This window comes from Typopeltis vanoorti, chromosome 5, assembly GCF_054136105.1.
Source record: "Typopeltis vanoorti isolate ZY-2024b chromosome 5, IOZ_Tvanoo_1.0, whole genome shotgun sequence".
Lineage (NCBI taxonomy): Eukaryota > Metazoa > Arthropoda > Arachnida > Uropygi > Thelyphonidae > Typopeltis > Typopeltis vanoorti.
In genome coordinates this window covers 103,037,173-103,058,303 of record NC_143553.1, presented here as the reverse complement: position 1 = coordinate 103,058,303, position 21,131 = coordinate 103,037,173, and the positions used below count along the sequence as shown (strand labels likewise).

The following is a 21,131-nucleotide window of genomic DNA, read 5'->3' as shown; positions in this document are numbered from 1 at the left end:
TCTAATTTGACATACACGATCTGAATATAGTGCGTAGTTGATGTTTATTAAGAATTCTAGATATCTTTTCCGATGTGCCTTTAATGTATAGGATAGTGACTGTTTTGTTGTAGTTCTCCGTGGTTGATAGTGGTAGGGGTTTCTTAGGAGCATTTAGTATTTTGTTTATCTTATGGAGATTATAGCCATTGACCAAGAAGATGTGGTGTAAGTAAGCCAGTTCAGCAGCAAGAGCATTGTCATCGGAACAGATTGCTCTCGCTCTGTGGGTTGGCATTTTTAAGATGCCATACTGTTGAGAAGAGGATTTGTTTGTGTAAATATCTCCCTCTATGTGTGGATTTTCTAAAAAACTGAGAATGATAAGGGAACCATCTGGAAGATGTGTGATTAGTGTATCCAGGAAAGTGGATTTTTGGATGTTAGCTATTCAAATGTGCTAAGAATGTATCCAATGTGCCTAGGCCGTGTGGCCAAATAGCAAGCACGTCGTCAACATAGCATAGCCAAAGTGTTGGTTTGAGAGTGATTGTGTTGATAGCTAGTTTTTCCAGGTGTTCTATATAGAAGTTGGCTAAGGGAGTGAGAAAGTGGGGGAGCCCATAGCTGTCCCATCTAATTGTTTGTTTATTTTCTCTTTCCATGTGAAATATCCTGCATGTATTGTGAATTTAAATAGTTCAAATATATCAGGGGGAAGTGTGACTTTAGCAGATTAAGGGTTTCAATTAGTGATACATTTGTGAATAGTGAGGTGATATCAAAGCTCACCATTAAGTCTGATCTTTTTAAGGTATGGTGTTCTAAAATACTTTTTAGGTGGGCAGAATTTTTGACAAAGGAGGGAAAATTGTTTGTGAGAGCAGCTAGTAGCTTGGCTAAATGTCTAGCCAGTTTGTATGTGGAACTATTTTACTTTCTATAATAGGGCATAAGGGTGTACCTTGTTGTGAATTTTTGGTGCTCCATATATCCTGGGTGTTTTAACATGGAAGGGCTTGAGTTTGGTTACTGTTTCTTTGAACCAGGAAGTGACTTTTTTCAGTAATTTACGTACCTTATTCTTTTGTGTGTTGGTGGGATTGCAATCTATAATTTTGTATGTTGACTGATCTTGTAAAAGTGTGTGCATTTTGTTTTCATATTCTGTTAGGTTCATCACCACGGTTGCATTCCCTTTGTTTGCTTTTGTTATGATAATATGATATTATTATTATGTAACTCTTTTAGTGCAGTGATTTCCTTATGAGGGATATTATTTCTGGAAGGCTTAGGCTTGATTAGGATGTTGGCCACATCTAAATGTATTATTGGCAGAAGGTGGTATATTCCCCATTCAACGGACACCATTATTTCGGCTTTTGGAACGTTTGGGAGTAATGTTGCCCCCGACTTAAAGCACTAATAGCTTCTTTGGTTCTCAAAAACATCATGTTTCACACGGGGAAGAATTATTGGAAAGTTTGAAGAAGGCTGCAGAATTACTGATATAGCCACAAACTTTTGAATCTCACACAGCCTTGTATCCAGACTCTCTGCAGTGTTTCAAACCAATGTGTTCCAGACATATACTTAGAGGCTGCCCTCGCCCTGCCGCATGCCGCAGAACATGAAGACAAATTTTTAGTTATAACAGCAAAACATAATTGACACACCACAGCAAGTCAACTTGTAAGTCTGTTCCATTTAAGGACGGTACACAGATATCTTTAAAAACTCTGGAAGACATCTGCGGCAAGTAGGCATATATACCCAAAGGCCTGTAATCTATGTTCCTTTATCCACAGCTCATTGTAGAGCATGTTTGTAGCAGTGTTGTATCCATAAATATTGGACAAGACACCAATGAGCTAATGTACTCTTTATAGATGAGAGTCATTTAGTCTTTCCTATGATTCTAGATGACACTCGATTTGGCATGAAAGTGGTACTGCTTACCATCGTGAGAATGTTTTTGAAAGGGATAGATATGGTGTGCTGGTGTCATGGTGTAGGGAGGCATTATGCTTAATGGATGCACCAAGCTGCAGTTTCTGGAAAAAGGGACTATCACTGGTGAACGATATTGCAACAAAGTTCTTCAACATCATGTTCAATTGTTCTATGGTGCTGTAGGGGAAGTCATTTTTATGGATGACACATGCCACACCACATCATACACAAGTAGTGGAGATACTCTTGGAGACCAAGGGTATTAATCAAATCAAGTGGCCAGCACTCTTCCCAGATCTCAACCCCATAGAACATGTTTGGGGCACAACAGGGAGATTCTTTGCTGCTTGAAATTCTCCTACCGAAAACAAACAAGACTTTATCTTTGGTCTGAAGGAGGAGCAGGCCAGTTTGCCTCAAGAACTCCTGAATTGCATGGTATGACATTGTGCAACCTGCATCGCAGTTCAGGGTGGACATATTCCAGACTGAAATGTTTCTACACATAGTTTTCTGTAAGAAATGTACATTAATTGCTCAACTACGTCCTTAGGAAATTTTAGCTTTTGTCAATAATGTATTGCAATTTATTGTATGAAATTCATAAAATATTTTTTTGTGTAATATAATTTATTGGTATACTGGCAGTAAATTTATGTCCACATTTTGCTGTAGTCATCAAATTTTTTTTATATACAGGTAAAAATGTAGTTCGCCCTTAGCTCTTTTGGACACTAGTGTATATCCCTTCTTCACAGATGTTCCAATATAATTGGCCAACCCAAGTGATCACTTCATGGTAACTCTGAAACACCAAGGGAAGATTAGACACGCCATTGAAAACTCTTAACTCTCTTGTGCCTTCCATTATATACTGTCTAAGGTTTTTGCACTTAACAACTCAAAGGACTTATTAAGGGAAATAAATTTATGCCCACATTTGGCTGCAATCATGAAACTTTTTTCATATACAAGTAAAAATGCAGTTCATCCTTAGCTTTTGGACAACAGTGTATATTATCCAAAAAAAAAAAAAAAATCCTGGGGAATTCTTTTGATATGTAGCCAGCAAAAAAACAGAATGATTATGGAAGTATGACATTAATTGAAGAAAATGGTATAAGAACAAATGCTGCAGAGGATATAGTTAAGATATTTATTGAGCAGTTCATAAAGATCTTGCATTCTTGTGAGTATAATATCATGGAGAGTTTGAGAGGAGGACATGTTGAGAAGAAAAGACTGACTGTAAGCAAGCAGAAAGTGTATGGGAAATTGAGCAAACTTGATGATAATAAGGCTGTGGGACTTGATAATATATCACATGTATTTTAAAGGAATGTGCCATGGAATTGATATCGCCTTGACATATTTGTTTAATACAAGTCTTTCATTGAGAAAGTTCCAAAGCAGTGGAAAGAAGGCAAGATCGTGCTACTTTACACTTCATAAGAGAGGTGACAGAGCTTGATCATCAAATTATAATCCTATCTCAGGGGGTGAATTCTCCATGCTTGCTATGCAAGCTCATTACTTGAGAAAGAAGTAATATTTATTTGTTAATAAATGCATGCATTTATAAGCATTCCATTTAGGCTTTTATTTTTGTAGACAGAAAACGTCTTAAGCTTGCACGGCAATAATTGAGCTTTGTGTTGTGTGTTGAAGGCTGATGCTTGCTTGTCTAGTCAAAGCTAACTTGGCTTGCTCAGTTGTGGGAGCTTCCAGGTCCTTGCTGCGGCACTGTGATTTCATGTGCGCACATAGCCATTTCCGCTCCCTTCACGTCGTCTTAAACCCAGGCCATATGCAGTCAAAGTAGCTCTAGCCAGTGAGCTTCAGCCAGCCTTTAAAAGTGTGCATGTTGCTTGGGAAAATTAAGTTACAACCTACTTTTTATGATGATGTTATTGACCAGTTCATAAAGAAGAACTGTAGGGGTAGAATTTGTATTTCAATTTAGCTACTTTTTCAAGTAGCTAAATTGAAAAAGATAGAATATCATTTGTAAAATAAATGTTGTATTTGTATGATTAAATGTACATAAATTTCTAAATATATAGTTGTAAATGGTCAGTAATTCATTATTCCGCTAATCAGACTTCAATCACACCTCTCACTCCCTGAATGATAACAAGAGCAAGCTTAAATTTCAAGACCAGCATTCGCCCCTGGTGTGTTAGTTGTGGTTAAAGTGTTAGAGAGGCTGGTGAGAACCAGCATCCAGAAGTGGGTTTACAACAGTGGTATTATCTTTGATTGACAACATGGATTTGCTAAAGGGAAATCATGTTTCAGTAATCAATTTACTTATTATGATAAATGACAGCTTTATTGGACAAAGGAGATGGATACACAGTAGTATACTTAGATTTAGCAAAGGCTTTTGATAATTACCACATGATAAGTTGATAGTCAAACTAGAGCAGATGGGGGGGGTTGGATATTAGACTAGTGCATTGGATTGGAGATTGGCTATCTGATAGCTATCAGCAAGCTGTGTATAGGAGAGCAATATCCCAGAACAGGAAAATCACATCTGTATGTTAATGATAATGGAGAAGATCTGTATGTGGGATATTCAGTTGTTTGCATATGATGCAAAGTTGGGACGAATTATGAGGAGCAGAGTAGATGTTCTGGCATTACAAGAAGACTTGAATAGATTGAGTGAAATGGGCATGAGAGTGGGGATGCTAGTTCAGTGTTACGAAATGTAAAGTTTTAAAATTTTGGAAAAAAGATGGAATGTAGGATTTACACTTTGTGGGGATATATTATTTGGGGTGGAGGAAATAAGAGATCTTGGGATGATTGTGGATAAAGATCTAAAATTTAGAGGACACATTGCCAAAATTGTGAGGACAACACAAAGAATTCTGGGAATGATGCGAAGGACACTGACTTGTAGAAGTAAGGAGATTCTTGTTCCTCTGTATAAGGCCACATATGAGCTACTGTGCACAGATTTGGTTATGTTATATCCCCGTTTTTTTTGTGTTTTTTATCTTTCCTCTTTAATTTACTTTCTTTAACTTTACCCTTTGCAGTTAACATTAAACTTTTTGTTTCTCTTATTCTCAGACTTCGGTTGCTGACAAATTTGTATAGATTAAAGACTGCACCAGCCAGCAACTAAATTCTGATACACTATCTAAAATACTTAAAGAAAATTGTAGGGATCAAGATATATGCAGTCGTGGTTCCTATTCTCACATCACTATTGGTTTCCCCTTTAAATGCACGGTACGAAATTTTCCAAACGGTAATTCAAATCCGCAGAAGGTATAACAAACTCAATTGATTATGTAAAAGAAAACACATTATTATTTCACAAAGGCAAGTATACATGTTATTTAAATTCTGAATCTTAAGAGAGTCTGGGTCCCCTTTACTTAATTAAACACATTTAAACTTCTGCACTATGATCTCTTACTGGGCATAAATTCCTCACTTCTGTACATATATCTATCCACAGACTCTCACAATTAAGTTACCTGATAATATCATACATGAAACATTACATATAAACACTAGACAATTCAATAAATCTGACATATAATTCTCTAGGACAATAGTACTTATTTCTACTTAATTCTCTCCCCCAAAATATCTGTTAACACTTAACTACTTTCTGATCATATGACATTACTTTTCTTAAATCACTTAAACAGTCCGGAGCTCGGCCTCCTGTTCGGCTGGAGCCTAATATGTTTTCTTCTTAACAGTAGACACAAGTGTCCAAATTGCAGACTGTTCTTATGGCACAACACGTAAATAGCATGTGTTCGTAACTTCTGTTTCTTTACTCCATGGATACTTTAATCCTACATTAATATAAGAAAATCTTCACTTACCGTTCTTGTTTTGACAAGGTATTCTGATCTGTTCACTGTACCTCCTCTGATGGCGGGCTTTGTTCTACACGAACCGAAAACACTCATGCACAGATCTGTACGCTGACGTGGATTTCATCAGCGGCTCTTTCTCCTTATGTGTTGAACACATTGTAGTTGCAGCTTTGACCGATGTAACATGCATAGCAAGGGGAGATCCTTGCTGCACGTGGCAGCAAGCTCTACATAGCTCTCCTATAGGAAACTTGGTGCCGATGAACCTCGGAGACGAGACACCAGAAATCGGAGATAAGAGACAAGAGATAAGAGAGCGATTCGAACTCTCGCCGAAACTTTTATACTTCAGAACAGCTCCCTCACTGGGCGGTGTCGTCACGCATACGGCGGCAGCTGATTGGACGCCGTGGCTACGAACTGTCTTCACATGTCTTAAAACTTGTACTTAGCTTATACATATTTACTTGTTAATATTACATAACTTTCTACTTTAATTCATTTACAATTACTATCTCAATAAACATATGGGCTATCTTGACACTGTTTAGAATTTACACATCTGGTTATTTACATTTTCTTGGGACATTATTCGGTGCATTTCCCATCAGGAGGCATAAGCATGTCCTTATCCCTTCCTTCTGAGGTAACATAACATTGGGTGGGAAAAAGGGATGACTCATCGCTTTTTCCGACACAACAGTTACCTGGTTTTCAAAAGGATGTAGAAATGTTGGAACGGGTCCAGAGATGATTGACTAAAGTAGATTCTGATCTTTGGAATATTGAATATGAGGAAAGATTGAAAAGATGCAATTTACAGAGTCTAGTGAACAGCAGGAAGAGGGGTGATAAGATAGAGATGTACAAATGGGTAAGGAGTTGTTATAAAATCAAGCTTGAAGAACTTGCACATAGAAAAATTTTAAACAATTAAAATAAAACAAAAAAATAGTAAAGATTTTTATTGTTCATAACTGAACACAAGTTTTTATTTGGAAAAACTAATTTAAACAATGCAGTTTGTACAGGTTTTTTCTCTGTTTTTCTCTACATGCTGACCTTTAATGGTTCATTCAGTGTTAGGATTGGCAGCAATAAACAAATCAGAAGCAGTCAGAACAAAAACAAAAACTCATTTAATGAGAATTCTTTTATACGCCAGGTGCTACAGTTTCATTTAATTTATCATCCTTTTCTTCATATTTTGTTCAGTTTTTGTACTAGTATTAACCATTTATGTTTGTTAGATTCACAAGCTTCATTACATTTCCTCTTTCCTCATAATTGTACAAAAGGTTATTGATATAGCCGGGGGAGCAATATCCCCGAAGAGGAAAGTCACTAGTGGTGCACCTCAGGGATCTATTTTAGGGCCATTACTGTTTAACTTGTATGTTAATGATATTGGCAAAGATTTGAATGGATTTATTCAGTTGTTTGCAGATGATGCAAAGTTGTGATGAACTATGAAGAATAGAGAATATGTTGTGGCCTTACAAGAAGACTTAAATAAATTGAATGAATGAACATGAGAATGGGGATGCGAGTTCATGTTTGCAAAATGTAAGGTTTTAAAATTTGGCAGAGGGTGGAGGAATGGAATGATAGTCGATAAGGATCTGAAATTTAGGGGACACATTGCCAAAATTGTGAGGACAACACAAAGACTTCTGTGAATGATGCAAAGGACACTGACTTGTAGAAGTAGAGCGATTCTTGTTCAGTTGTATAAGGCTTTGATTAGGCCACACACACACACACACACATGGACTACTTTGCACAGATTTGGTTTTCAAAAGGACAAAGAGATGTTGGAAAGGGTCCAGAAGTGACTGACTAAGGTAGTTTCTGACCTGGAATGTTGAATATGAGGTAAGGTCGAGAAGATGCAATTTACAGAGTCTAGTGGATAGGAGGAGATATGATAGAGATCTACAAGTTAGTTAGGGGTTGTTATAGGATCAGTGTTGGAGAGGTTTTACAGCAAATGATGGGAGATCAGTGGAGAACCAGAGGTCATCCCTGGAAGCTGTGTAAGGAGGGTATGAGCAGGGAGTAAGAAGCAGGTGTTTTGCATGCTGATTTGTGAATGCTTGGAATGCCTTGCCCTAGAGTGTGGTGTCTTCAGAGAGTTTGAGTGTGTTAAAGGCATGATGAGCTGTGTGTATGACAAAAGGACCTCCTAGATGAGTCTTTAACTCCACGTAGTCTTGGTTAATAATAATAACATGCAATAAAAATTAAAAAATTTTGTAAAGTGACTACGACTTTGCACCAAAGTTGATCTAATATTAAAGGGTTTATTGATAGTGTCATCACTGCAATATGCTAAATCACTATGGTATTGTTTTAGTAGAGTCAGAATGTTAATGCAGTACAGTACTGTATTACTCTTAAATTTTTTTCAAATTTAACAAATAAATTATAAAATTATAAACAAAACCCATTGCTGTAATTGTTCTTCACTGTCTGTTAAAATTTAAATGTCCTTTACTATTCGATGGGTACAAAACATGCACTAATTGTGGTTCAATAACAGTGTTGCTATTTAAACAATTTGAGTAATGAGATTTGTCTAATATGTGCTTCATGTAAAACAGTAATCGTTGAAATTAAACACGTTTTAAAGAGTATTAAGGTATAATTTAATGGCATTTACAAATCAAAGTAAATCTCACTGATTTACATTTTTAGCGGAATGTTAAAGATTACATTGTAATTATATGTTCTTTTTCAAATGTGTTAATTAATTCACTTATTTGAGGGAAGAAGTTAGATGTTATAAATATAGTTATGGTTTATTTTTATTAATGTTTGCACTCTATTAAAAAAGTAAAAACAGAAAAATAAAGATGATACTTGGTTGAAATTTAATGACCCAACACATGAATTATAGTAATAAATTTAGTTGATCTGTTCGTCGAAATAAAAAAAAAAGTGTATGTAGAAATACTTGCAAGATTAAATCTAAATATTGAAAACTAAATGAGTATAATTATAATTATTTTACGCTGGAATTGGATATTTTGTATTTTTACGTGTGGCTAGCTTCCACAGAATAAATTATTTGAACATCAGAATCATCAGTTTGTTCTTATCATTTACAGAAGGCAGGGGGTCAACATATCATGGAACAGGATACAGTAAATTATCTCATACACTGGATTTCCAAACATCAGACACACACACACAGAGCATGACACAAATTGTAGCATATGCTTTCCTTTGAAATCAGAGCTCTGTATGGGGGGGGGGGGGAATTTGTTAATTTCAGAATATCCAAATAAACAACTTTCTATAGTTTTATTGTATTAAATAACTGAAAGCTATTTTCTGTAGAACTTCTCCAGCATTAATCCCATAACAACCCCTTACCAACTTATAGGTCTCTATCATATCTCCCCTCTTCCTCCTGTCCACCAGACTCTGCAAATTACATCTTCTCAATCTTTTTTCATACTCGTCATTCCAGAGGGCAGAAACTACCTTAGTCAGTCACCTTTGGACCCTTTCCAACATATCTTCATTCTTCTGAAAACCAGGTGACCAAATCTGGGCACAATAGTCCATATGTGGCCTAATCAAAGTCTTATATAATGGAACAAGAATCTCCCTACTTCTACACGTCAGTGACCGCATCATTCCCAGTAGCCTTTGTGTTGTTTTCACAATTTTGGCTATGTGTCCCCTAAATTTCAGATCCTTATCCACTATCACCCCCAGATCTCTTATTTCTTCCACCTCCAACAATATATCCTCACGAAGCATAAATTCTGCATCCCATCTTTGTTTTCCAAATTTTAAAACCTTACATTTTGCAACATTGAACTCACATCTCCATTTCCGTGCCCAATCACACAATTTATTTAAGTCTTCTTGTAAGGCCACAACATCTTCTCTACTCTTCATGGTTTGTCCCAACTTTGCATCATCTGCAAACAACTGAATATCTCCATCCAAATCTTCACATGTATTGTTAATATACAAGTTAAATAGTAATGACCCCTGAGGCACTCCACTAGTGACTTTCCTTTTCCTGGATATCGCTCCCCCCATACACAACTTGTTGATACCTATCAGATAGCCAGTCTCCAATCCAGTGCACTAATCTAATATCCAACTCCATCTGCTCTAGTTTGACTATCAATTCATGAGGTACTCTATCAAAAGCCTTTGCAAAATCTAAGTATATTACTGTGTCCAAGGAAGCAGTCACTTTATTGTAATCAGTAAGTAGATTACTAAAACATGATCTCCTTTTAGCAAATCCATGCTGTCCATCAAAGATAATACCATTGTTGTCAGCCCAACTTTGGATCCTAGTTCTCACAAACTTCTCCAACAACTTAACCACAACACCTGACACACAGATAGGCCTATAGTTTGATGCTTGAGTTCGATCACCTCCTTTATGAAGTGACACAATCTTGTCCTCCTTCCACTCCTTAGGGACTTGACCGAGTCCAAGACTCATATTAAAAAATATGTCAAGACAGGTGTCAACTCCCTGGCACATTCCTTCAGAATACATGGTGATATATTATCAAGTCCCACAGCCTTATTAACATCTAGTTTACTTAACTCCCCATACCCCCTCTTGCTCACTTACAGTCAGTCTCTCCTCCCAATCATCTCCTGCTCTCAATCTCTCCATCAAGTCACATTCACAAGATTGAAAGACCTTTATCAATTGCTCATTAAGTATCTCCACCACACATTCTGCAACAGCTGTCTTTATACCATTTTCTCCTATTAGTATCATCCATCCATAATCATTCTTTCTTTTGCTGGCTACATATTGAAAGAACTCCTTAGGATTATTTTTGGCTTCATTAGCTAACTGCTTTCATACCTCTCTTTAGCTACCCTCCTTGCCTGTCTTTGTAGAACTGAAGAAATTGGTTATTTCCACTTCTCTTATGCTGCCTCCACAATGCCCTCTTTCTCTTTATCACATGCTTAATCTCTTTATTCATTCATCTCACACCTACCTTATTTAACCTCCTTTCCCCTTGGAATACTTAGACATTGCATCTACCAGATAGTTTTTGAAAATCCCTTATTAACAGAAAGTAGTGGGAGACCAGAGGTCATCCCTGGAAGCTGTATAAAGAGGGAGTGAGGAGCAGGTTTTTTTCATGCAGAGTTGTGAATGATTGGAATGCCTTGCCTGAGAGTGTGGTGTCTGCAAGGAGTTTGAATGTGTTCGAGGCACGGTATGATGAGCTGTGTGTGTGTGTGTGTGTGTGTGTGTGTGTGTGTGTGTGTGTGTGTGTGTGTGTGTGTGTGTGTGTGTGATAAAAGGACCTCCCAGATTAGTCTTTGACATCATGAGGTCTTGGGGTAATAATAATAATAATAATAACCGAAAGCTGAGAATATGGCCTGTAGCAGATGAATAATGTGTATTTGTGGCCAGTAAGAAGTTAAAAAGGAATTTCTTGAACTATCAAAGAAGTATAGAGGCTTATGATTTCTAGTAGTAAAATTCTGCTGTTACAGTCTCAAACATTCATAAAATATTACAAACCAATCACACATGTGCAGACCTCTGGTATACTGTCTAGGTTTTTCATCTCTCACTATTTGGAATAAACTGTAAAACTCGATGTAGCTTGGAAGTACCAAAGCACTTTACATCGATTTTTACAGAAGTCAAGTGTCATGAGATTGTTACAAAAATAACCTTATATGTCTTTATGTATTTTATGCTAAATATTAATGTAAATAACTGTATGGGAAGGAATTGACTGTACTTACTGCGTTAACAAAAATTTCTAGACTGTAAAAAACAAAGGCAATGCTTTGCCACCGGAACTTTGTATAATAGCTATGTATAAGAGCACAAAAAAGTTGTTTACGATTTAAGTGTATGAGAAAGTTGTTTGCGAGCTCTGTGTATAAACACCTTCTAGGTCAGTGTCAAAGAGATCGGCAAGGTTCAGACAAGTTTCCGCTGCCCGAAAAGATAGGATTAAAAGAGTGCACGGAGGAGAAGAAAGAATGGGTCGGTCTTAACAGAAGATCAAGGAGTCATGATGAATTCTTTGGGGGTTACAACCCTTCGTGCACGGTCCCGGAGAATATGAAATAAAGAGGGACTGAGCCGAACATCGAGAGTTATCGGAGTTGGCAGTTAAAGGCAGAAATATCGGCAGTAGGATCCAGAGGACCAGACATTATGGCAAACCCACGCCAGAGGAGAAGAATGGGAATGACGAGAGAACAGCCGATGTAAATACCTGAGACATTGTCTGTCGGAAGTCTTTTGCCACAGGAGGGCCACCGAAACCAAAAACCGCAGAGCGATCTTCAAGCCCATATACTGAAACTTCTTGCTTGAGCATTTCAAGTACCGGAAAATTGCAGTCCAAAGCCCGCCAATATCCCGACAAAATGTCCCCTGAAGCAAGACTCTCCAAACAGAAGCCTAAGGCCCGAGATGAAAGGAAAAGCATAGGGACTTTAGTGCAAGACCTTTGGATGAGTGTGCGACGCAGAGCGTTATAGATGGACTGATAAGAAATAGTAATATGAAGTGTCTATAAAGAGAGTCCTCTAATTTGTTATTAATTGAAATATAATTTGTGAGATAACTTTACATAGCTAGCTAACCTCTTTGTGAGTAAATTAGAGTTTCAATAATTTAATTTAATAAGCGGAGAAGTAATTGAGTAATTATATTGTATAGTTATTTAGTATTGAAAACGGAAAGTTTGTTTCTTTATGCTAAAAAATCTAACGGATAGGTAGAGAGAGTAACCTCCCTATCATTTAATTAATGTATTTTGTTATTAATGTAAATAAATGTGTTTTAATTATATGTTAATAGAGTGCCACCTGATCTTTTATTTTATCCTAAATAAACTCGGATCTGTGAGCGGAAAACAACTAAGGCATTAAAAGTGTAGTTTAAGTACTTCGAACCACAACTGTTTATGTAAACTTTATTGAACAAATTTATGCTAGTAAGAGAGAGAGAGAGAGAGAGAGAGAGATCTACCGGACGTATTACCGAGTCTTATGCTGATATAGAAATACTGGTGGTGCAGTCTTAACAAATAAATTTTCCAGTGTTCATAGGCATACGACTAGTAAATGTGAAAGGTGGATAAACATAGCACACAATAAATAAGTGAGAAAGGTTATGAAAGCAAAAGGGCACTGCTAATTAGAATAAAGATATTACAATAGTGTGGTAACCAAAGAGGCTTACAATATAGGCAAATGGCCTTCTTTACAATAATGCATTAAACAGCATATTATTACAAAACAATTACAATCGCCCAAGACCTGAGAATTGTTCTCAGGTCTTGGGTGATTGCTGTAGTATTCAGACCTGAATACTATAGCATTCTGTACTTAACCCTCCAGCTGCTATATGATTCTGGCATCAAATTTTTATCCATTAATAACAGCTAACCCTCACAAGGAAAAGGTTAATATTTAACTTTTCCACCATGAAGTTCTACAGTTGGGTATTTCTAGTGACATTCTATTTAATAACTTAATGAAGTTTCAAGTATAATCCTAACAGTAGAAATCTTGCTTGGAGAAATGCATATGGTAGCTTTCCAGTAAATGCCATCAAGTACTTTGACATCAGAGATCCAGTCTGTTACATGTGGTTCTGATGGATATGCATCTGTGTGGGTGGGTGGGGGGAATAACTGAAAATAAATAACTTGTTCTTCTATGAGTAATAATGGAATGCCCAACAGTTAGCATTGGAAAAATAATTTTGATATTTATGGAAATATCATTGTTCAGTTTGTCAATTTTTATATCGAGAAAGAAGTATTCTAGGGGATACCAAATTTTTGCTAGGTTGTACTGAAAACACACACATTATGCAGTATCAGTGGGAATAAAATTCTGTCTATTCTTATTGTGAGAGGTTTTTCAGATTGTTCCATTCTCTTAGCTCCTTCTTGGTCTAGTTGGTCTTTTGGTTGTTCAGCTGCATAAAACTGGTGAAAAGATAGCCTTTGACTATCTCTGATATAAAGGAGCTGAGACCTTTTCTATATCTCTCCCTCAACCTGTCTTTTCTTTCTCTTAATACTATCAGGCTCTTTCTTTCTCTCTCTCTCTCTTGTGCCCCTGTACTACTCCAGGCCCACGAAAAACACTCTTAACTTTTTTTTCACCTCAATAAACATGGTAATAATTCTTCTTATAATGCAGAACAATGTATACATCTGAAAGTAAGCGCATTTTTCATTATAGAATACCGAGGCATTAGATGTGAAGTCAAACAGCGTCTCTATACAAGTAAACCAGTTGTGATAGTATACAAGTGCATTTTTCATTATAGGATACCGAGGCATTAGATGTGAAGTCAAACAGTGTCTCTATACAAGTAAACCAGCTGTGAAGTATCTTCAAGCTTGTGCTTGAGGATACTAAAAGCACAAGCTTTGTTTTGCATGCTTGGGTAAAAGATTAATTTATTATAATAAAGGTCTGTACATTCAACAGACTTATCATGGAAACTCTCATTCAGAGCGCAACATATCTCTTGTAATGAACTTTAAACTTATTCACACTTCTAGTATTCACAACATGTTCCAGCAATACATTCTACTTATCTACCTCTCCATGTAAAAAACATACTTCTCACTCTCACCTTTACACCTCTTCCAAGTATGACCTCTAGTTCTTCCTTTCTCACTTTCTACTCTGTATATAATCCCTTCTGTATTAATTCTGGAAAGATCTTCTCACTGGCTTCAATATCCCTATCACATCCCCCCTCTTTTCTTCTTGTCTTCTAAAATCTGCAGTTTATATTCTCTCAACTTCTCCCCATCAGTACTCCAGAACCTTAGTCACTTGAATCTAAATCCTCTGAATTCCCATATCATAATGGAACCTGATTAACCAAATTTGAGCACAATAATCCATTTTTGATGTGACCAATACTTTATACAGTAGCGCAACCACCTCTTTATCACTAGTTGTCAGTGTGCTTCTGGTCATAGAAGCAACGTATTGTGCAGTCTTTGCAACACTGTATCAAATTAATTCAGAACAGATTTTTCCATAGAATGTTGGATGAGATGAACATAACAAGAGACCGATCCTGAAAGGCGTATTATTACATGAAACCTCCAAGGATTCGTCACAGAATGACATTTCACCCACTGCACACACACACACACACTACCATCTCTACTATTTGATCCTCCATCTGCACACACTGTCACCTGCCACTCAATAGTACTTTTTGTATGTAAATTGCATTTGTTCTCTGGCCAATTGGCCTTGTATACCGGATGAAAAATTTGAGTTTTCAGAAGAAAAAATACTGCTGTCTCCATATATGATTTGCTAACTCATCTTCAGTTGAAAAGGTCCATATAAAGATTTCTTTTGTCACATGAGAATTGAACTAATTTCCTTTCCATCTTAAGGATACAATTTCCCATTGTTCTTCCAGTTGCACTCTAGAGGGGGTTGTATTTGGTGGGAATGAGAAATAAATTTTTGCTTTGAGAGTGCTGGGTGAGTAGAATTTTATTGCATAGTTTGATGAACATTATATATAATGGTGAAGGCATTCTATGATAAATGTTTTGATTCTGATCTAATGATGAGGATAATAATAAAATATTATTCTTTGAGATAGTGATTTTTTATTTATTTTCATTGAAAGACAAACAAGTGTTAAATATTTACATTGGGTTATATAATGGGTTAATTTTTTTTTTTTTCATGGCTGATTTAAGCTCCAGGATTAACTACGATGGTAGGAGGAAGACCAAAACCGTGAGTAATATATGCTATCTAAGTTAAATGAAAATAAATCTTAAAATATCATTTGAAACATACTTGTTTGACAAATAAATTTTGAAGAATAGTTCATGTTAGTATTCAGAAAGAGTTTACCAGAAGTATGGGTCATGTATAGGCATTAGTAAGACTTACCTAATAGCAGATGACATAGTTACAGGGATAGAATGTAATGGATTTAGCATTTTCAGGGAGAATAGAGTACAGGAAGTGGGGTACTGCTGATGATAGTAGATGAATTGCAGTTAACAAGATAAGGAGTAAGTAGGGCAGATTTCTTTTTGAGTCAATCAGGTGTGAGATCTAAGCTAATATGGCAAAATATAGAATTGGTTGCTGCTATAGGCCAGGGGTGCCAAGGATGATGTGGAAAATATGCATGAGCAGATTAGTTCAATGAATGCAGATATTCAGAGACATAGATTGGAAGAAGGAAGATGACATGGCAGAAAGGAAGGAGGGAAATGGAATTATACACATCTTCTTAGGTGGCATCTTCATATTGAAGGTTTGCAATTATGGATCCATCCATAATACTACACTGGAGCTAATACTGCACAGGAACCCCAAGATCCATGTGCAGGGGAAAGGTTCCCTATATATTTTTGACTGTTGCTCCGTGCGTGTGTGTACAGGGCCAGTTTGCTGTTCTGAGGGATAAAAAATCCAAGTTTCTGGGTGAAAAAAACTTCTACCTCTGTGTGAGACCAGCTTTCCCACCTTTAGCTGAAAGAGACCAGATAAAAGTTCCTCATGTCATGGATGGGAATCGAATCCAGGTATTTCTGACCTTTGTCTATTGAGCTACGGATACTCTATTATACACATACTGAGCGATAATTACCTGAAGAAGAATATGATGCAGGGAACTCGCGATAAGAGAGTATTGGATCTTATTATAGAGTCAGAAGATATATCCATAACTAAGGTGGCTGCATTGCCTCCAAATAAAGAAAGTGATCACGTGGTCTTGACTCGGGAGATAGCAAAGCATGTGGAAATTCCGGTTAAGAAGGGGTATATGTGGAACTATAAGGCAGGTGATTATGATACATTTAGGAGGCAGCTTGAAGCAATACTATGACTTAAAGATCTTCAAGGGAAGGCTGTTCACAGTGCATGGGGGATAGTCAAGGGATATCTGGAGAAAGCAATACCACACTGTATACCCAAGGTTAGGAGGATAAATCAGATAGGAATTAGAGAGACAGAGATGAGTAGTATCATTAATAACGAGTTGCAAAAAAAGAAAATGTTGTGGAGGGTGTATAAGGAGAATAGTAACCACCTAACTTATGAACAGTACAAGGATCAAACAAAAAAGGTGACCAGCATGGTAAGGAAGGCAAAATCAGATTATGAGAAGAAATTAGCCAAAGAGGTGAAAGGAAATTCCAAAGAGTTTTTTTCATTATGTGGCAAGTAGGAGGAAGAATAACTTTAATGAGTGTAGATGGTAGACAGGTAAGAGAGGCAGACGAAATTGTTGAGCTATTGAATGACTATTTTGCAAGAGTATATCATCCAAGTGAAGATATTGTTATTGCAGAGGTGACAGGGACTGGTGTGAGAACAGAAGTTAATGAATTAGAGGTACTTAGGATATTTGCAGTATCTGAATGCAAATACAGCTGGGGGATTAGACAGGATATTGGCTTACATTTTAAGAGGATGTGCAGGGATGATGCCTTTGACTAGGCTGTTTCATTTAAGTCTCAGCTCTGGCAAAGTTCCAAGAGGGTAGAAGGAGGGCAAAATAATTCCTCTGCATAAAGGATGATCTAAGTCTGTGATAGCAAATTATAGATCAATCAGTATTTCAGGAGTGGTGATAAAAATATTGGAAAAGTTGGTCAAAAAGAGAATTCAGGAATGGGTGGATATAAGAATATGATACTCTATGAGGGGCAGCATGGCTTTCTGAAGTGTAGGCATGCCTTAGTAATCTATTAACTTTTTATAATAGGGTGACAGCTGAGTTGGATAAAGGGAATGGCTACACGATGATGCTGCTAGATTTTGGAAAGCCATTTGACAGGATTCCATGGAACTCTATTACTCAAACTGCGACAAATGATAATGGATATGAAACTGGTGATATGGATAAAAGCATGGTTCCTGGACAGATACCAAAAAGTAGTATATGGAGGAGTAGAATCCAGGAGGAGACAGGTGTCTAGTAGTGTGTTGGGACAACTGCTTTTTAATTTGTACATAAATGATATAGGAAATAATATGAAGGCAGATATTCAGCTGTTTGCTGATTGATAGTTCAAAGTTGGATACAGTAATAGGTAATGAAGGTGATGAAGAGAGCCAGCAGGATGATTCGAATTGGCTGACAGTATGGGCAAAACAGAATGGAAGTTAATTTAATGTGAAAAAGTTATGCATTTTGGGATTCAAAGATTACAAGCTGTGTAGCACATTGAGGGAACTGTACTCCAGGAAACTGATGAAACCAGCGATTTGGGGGTAGTAGTAAATAGAGTTGAAGTTTAGAGGACACATTGCTAAAGTAGCCAGGGTAGCTCATGGGATTATTTGGTTATTGAAGAACACACTAACAAACAAAGATAAGGGAGTTATCATCCCTTGTTATAAAGTCTCGATACAACCACATCTGAATTAATGTGCTCAAATCTAGTCACTGGGTTTCTTGGGGGATGAGGAAGTGGTGGATAGGATCCATTTGCAGCGACCAAGATGGTGAGTGATCTGTGGAATCCTCATAGAGAGCATTCCACAGATCACCCATCTTGGTCACTGCAAATGGATCCTATCCACCACTTCCTCATCATTTGAGGTTAGTGAACTGCAAAAGTTGGTTGGTAGGGGGAAAAATAGGGGGCTATGATAGAAACATTTAAGTTAATGTATTTTATAGGATTGATGCAGTGGAAATGTTTCAACACTTGGCTAGAGGGAGAAGAACATGAAGTCATCCCTGGAGGTTGGGTAAGAGTGTGGTTAGTAAGGGTATCAGGACTAGATTTTTTGCTTGGAGAGTGGTGAATGAATGCAATGGGTTGCCTGAATCATTTGTAACTGCTTTGTCTGCTAATGGTTTCAAGAAGAGTTAGATATTGTGTTGATAGGTTAGGTCTCCCATGAAAAGTCTTAGGAATCATTTAGGTGCTGTGCAATAATAATAATGTTGAAAGCACGATAGCCAAGTGGCGAATAATATTGACAAAAGGTGTGAAAATCCAATGTCAAAAGCATCCAGGAAGAATGCAAGAGTCACTGAAGAAAACAAAATGCAAATGATAGTAAACCAAGTTGAAAGAAAATTAACATGAAAGAAGTGATGCATGAATAGGAGAATGATAAGTTGATAGTAACAAAATTATTGCATAATTGTATGACAGTGTTATTCAAAGTGTGGTATGCATATCCCCAGGGGTACGTGAAAGGTCTTCAGGGGGGGATACATGGCAATTTTCAGCTGTTCATCATTAATGCATGGGATCATTATTAAGAAAAAAAGAATTATTTTAACCTCCCCTACTGGCCAAGTGGATGAAATAGTGAGACTAAATTGCACTTCTTATCCATATTATTCAATCGATGTTACAGAATCATATCCACATTTAGCTGGCCATCTATAGACATCATGGTCGGTTGGCGGGGGGGGGGGGGGGGTTAAACGTATATATATTTCTCGATAAATTATAGATTATTTATGAATTCTCCTACTCAAATTGAGGAGAGATCCTCAAAGTAGGATGGAGGAAATTAGGACTTTTGTCTCGTTGATGGAGCGAGCCAACGACAGACACTACCACACGCATGGCCAAGGCAGCGATGAGCCTTTTGCCAGCCAAAAGGCTGTGGGTTCGAATCCCACCATTAGCATGGATGTTTGTGATTATCTGTGGAAATACTAGTGGTGGTGGGCGGTAGATGCTGTTGATGTGGTTGTTCTAGTTGATTGAGAGTTGTAGAGTAGGTGCCCATCCTCGTTGTTATGTAATAATAATAATAAAATTGTGATAACTGCTTCATTTGAATTGTTTGCAAATTCACAGGTGATCACTTGTGAATCTTCATTCAGCTTTGTATATGAACGTACATTGTGAGCCTACAACAACTCAAAGAGCATATGATAGTGACTGATAAAAAAAGTAATTATATGAATCATTAGTGGATGTAATTAAGAGAGTTAAGCAGATATTAATCAATGTGCTTCATTATTTGATCATATTACAAATTTGTTATTGGCTAAAATAATGATTAATAGGTTTGTACTACTTTTATAGTGATATAATTGCTTTAATAATGTATGGAAGTTATAATACCTAAAATAAATATAATTCTTTTAGCTTTCAAATTCTTAAGTATGGATCATTTAAAGACTAAATTTATAAAACGCATAAAAGAGAGCAATATAGCAGATACATGTTGCTGTAAGCAACAAGAAAATGTTGATATTGTCTCTGGATCAAATGAATTGATAAGGGTGTCGTCTGACATCTCTAAAGAACCAACCAGGAAGAAGATGAAAAAACTTTGTAAGTACGATATGAATTACTTGAAATGTGGATTTTCATGTAGGGGAAATGAAGAGAAACCTATTCCATTATGTGTCATTTGTGGTGAAACTTTAAAAAATGAAAGCTTGAAATCATCTAATTTAAATCGCCATTTTAAATCAAAACATAATGAATACAAGGACAAACCTGCAGAATTTATAAACTAAAAAATTTAAAAGAATCTCAAAAAATGATGTTGATCATGTCAGGAGGTGAAAATCAGAAGGAAGCTTCATATCATGTGTTGCTATCAATAGCAAAATGGGTGCAACAGAAACAATTGGTGAAACTTTGGTCAAGTCTGCAGCAAAAATAATAGCAGAAATTATGATCAGAGATAATGCAGAATAATGCTTTTGATAGGATTTGCCTTTCAGATAGTACTGTTCATCAAAGAATCACTGAAATGGCTGAAAACATAAAACAAACATTGTTATGCAATATATGTAAGAGTTATTATTATGCTTTGCAGGTCGATGAATCCACCGACAATACAAATTTTACAAATCTTCGGTGTTTATTAGGTATGAAAAAAATGAAAAATTTCATGACGACCTTTTATTTTGCCAACCCTTGCCAGAACATACTACGAGAGAAGAAATATTCAACAATATAAATACATTTATTAATCAAAACAAGCTTGATTGGAAAAGTTGTGTTGGAATAAGTACAGATGAAGTGAAATCGATGGTCGGATCTAAAAAAAGGCTTTTCAAGGATTCAAGCTGTTGCACCAGATGCAAAGTCGACACACTGCTGCATACACAGGGAGGCTTTTGCTACACATATGATATCTACAGACCTAAGAAAAGTTCTGGATGAAGCTGTAAAAATCATAAATTATATTAAAGGCCATCCTCTAAATATCAGACTTTTCTCTCAACTTTGCATACACAACTTCTTTTTCATACTGTTCGTTGGCTTTCTCATGGAAAAGTCCTTACTTGTTTATTTAAACTTTGGAATGAACTACAAGTTTTTCTTGATGAAAATTTTGAATTGAAAAAACATTTAC

At 36.6% G+C, this 21,131-nt stretch overlaps 1 protein-coding gene across 2 annotated transcripts in view; it reads left to right on the top strand.

Annotated features, from left to right (window-relative positions):
- The window catches only part of LOC150106701 (uncharacterized), a 568,467-nt gene that overhangs the window by 391,333 nt on the left and 156,003 nt on the right, over positions 1–21,131 (top strand). For both annotated transcript variants that reach the window (XM_090393288.1, XM_090393289.1), the window contains exon 13: positions 15,518–15,557. In XM_090393288.1, coding sequence (XP_090249414.1) covers positions 15,518–15,557 — 40 coding nt within the window. The remainder of the gene's footprint in view (positions 1–15,517; positions 15,558–21,131) is intronic.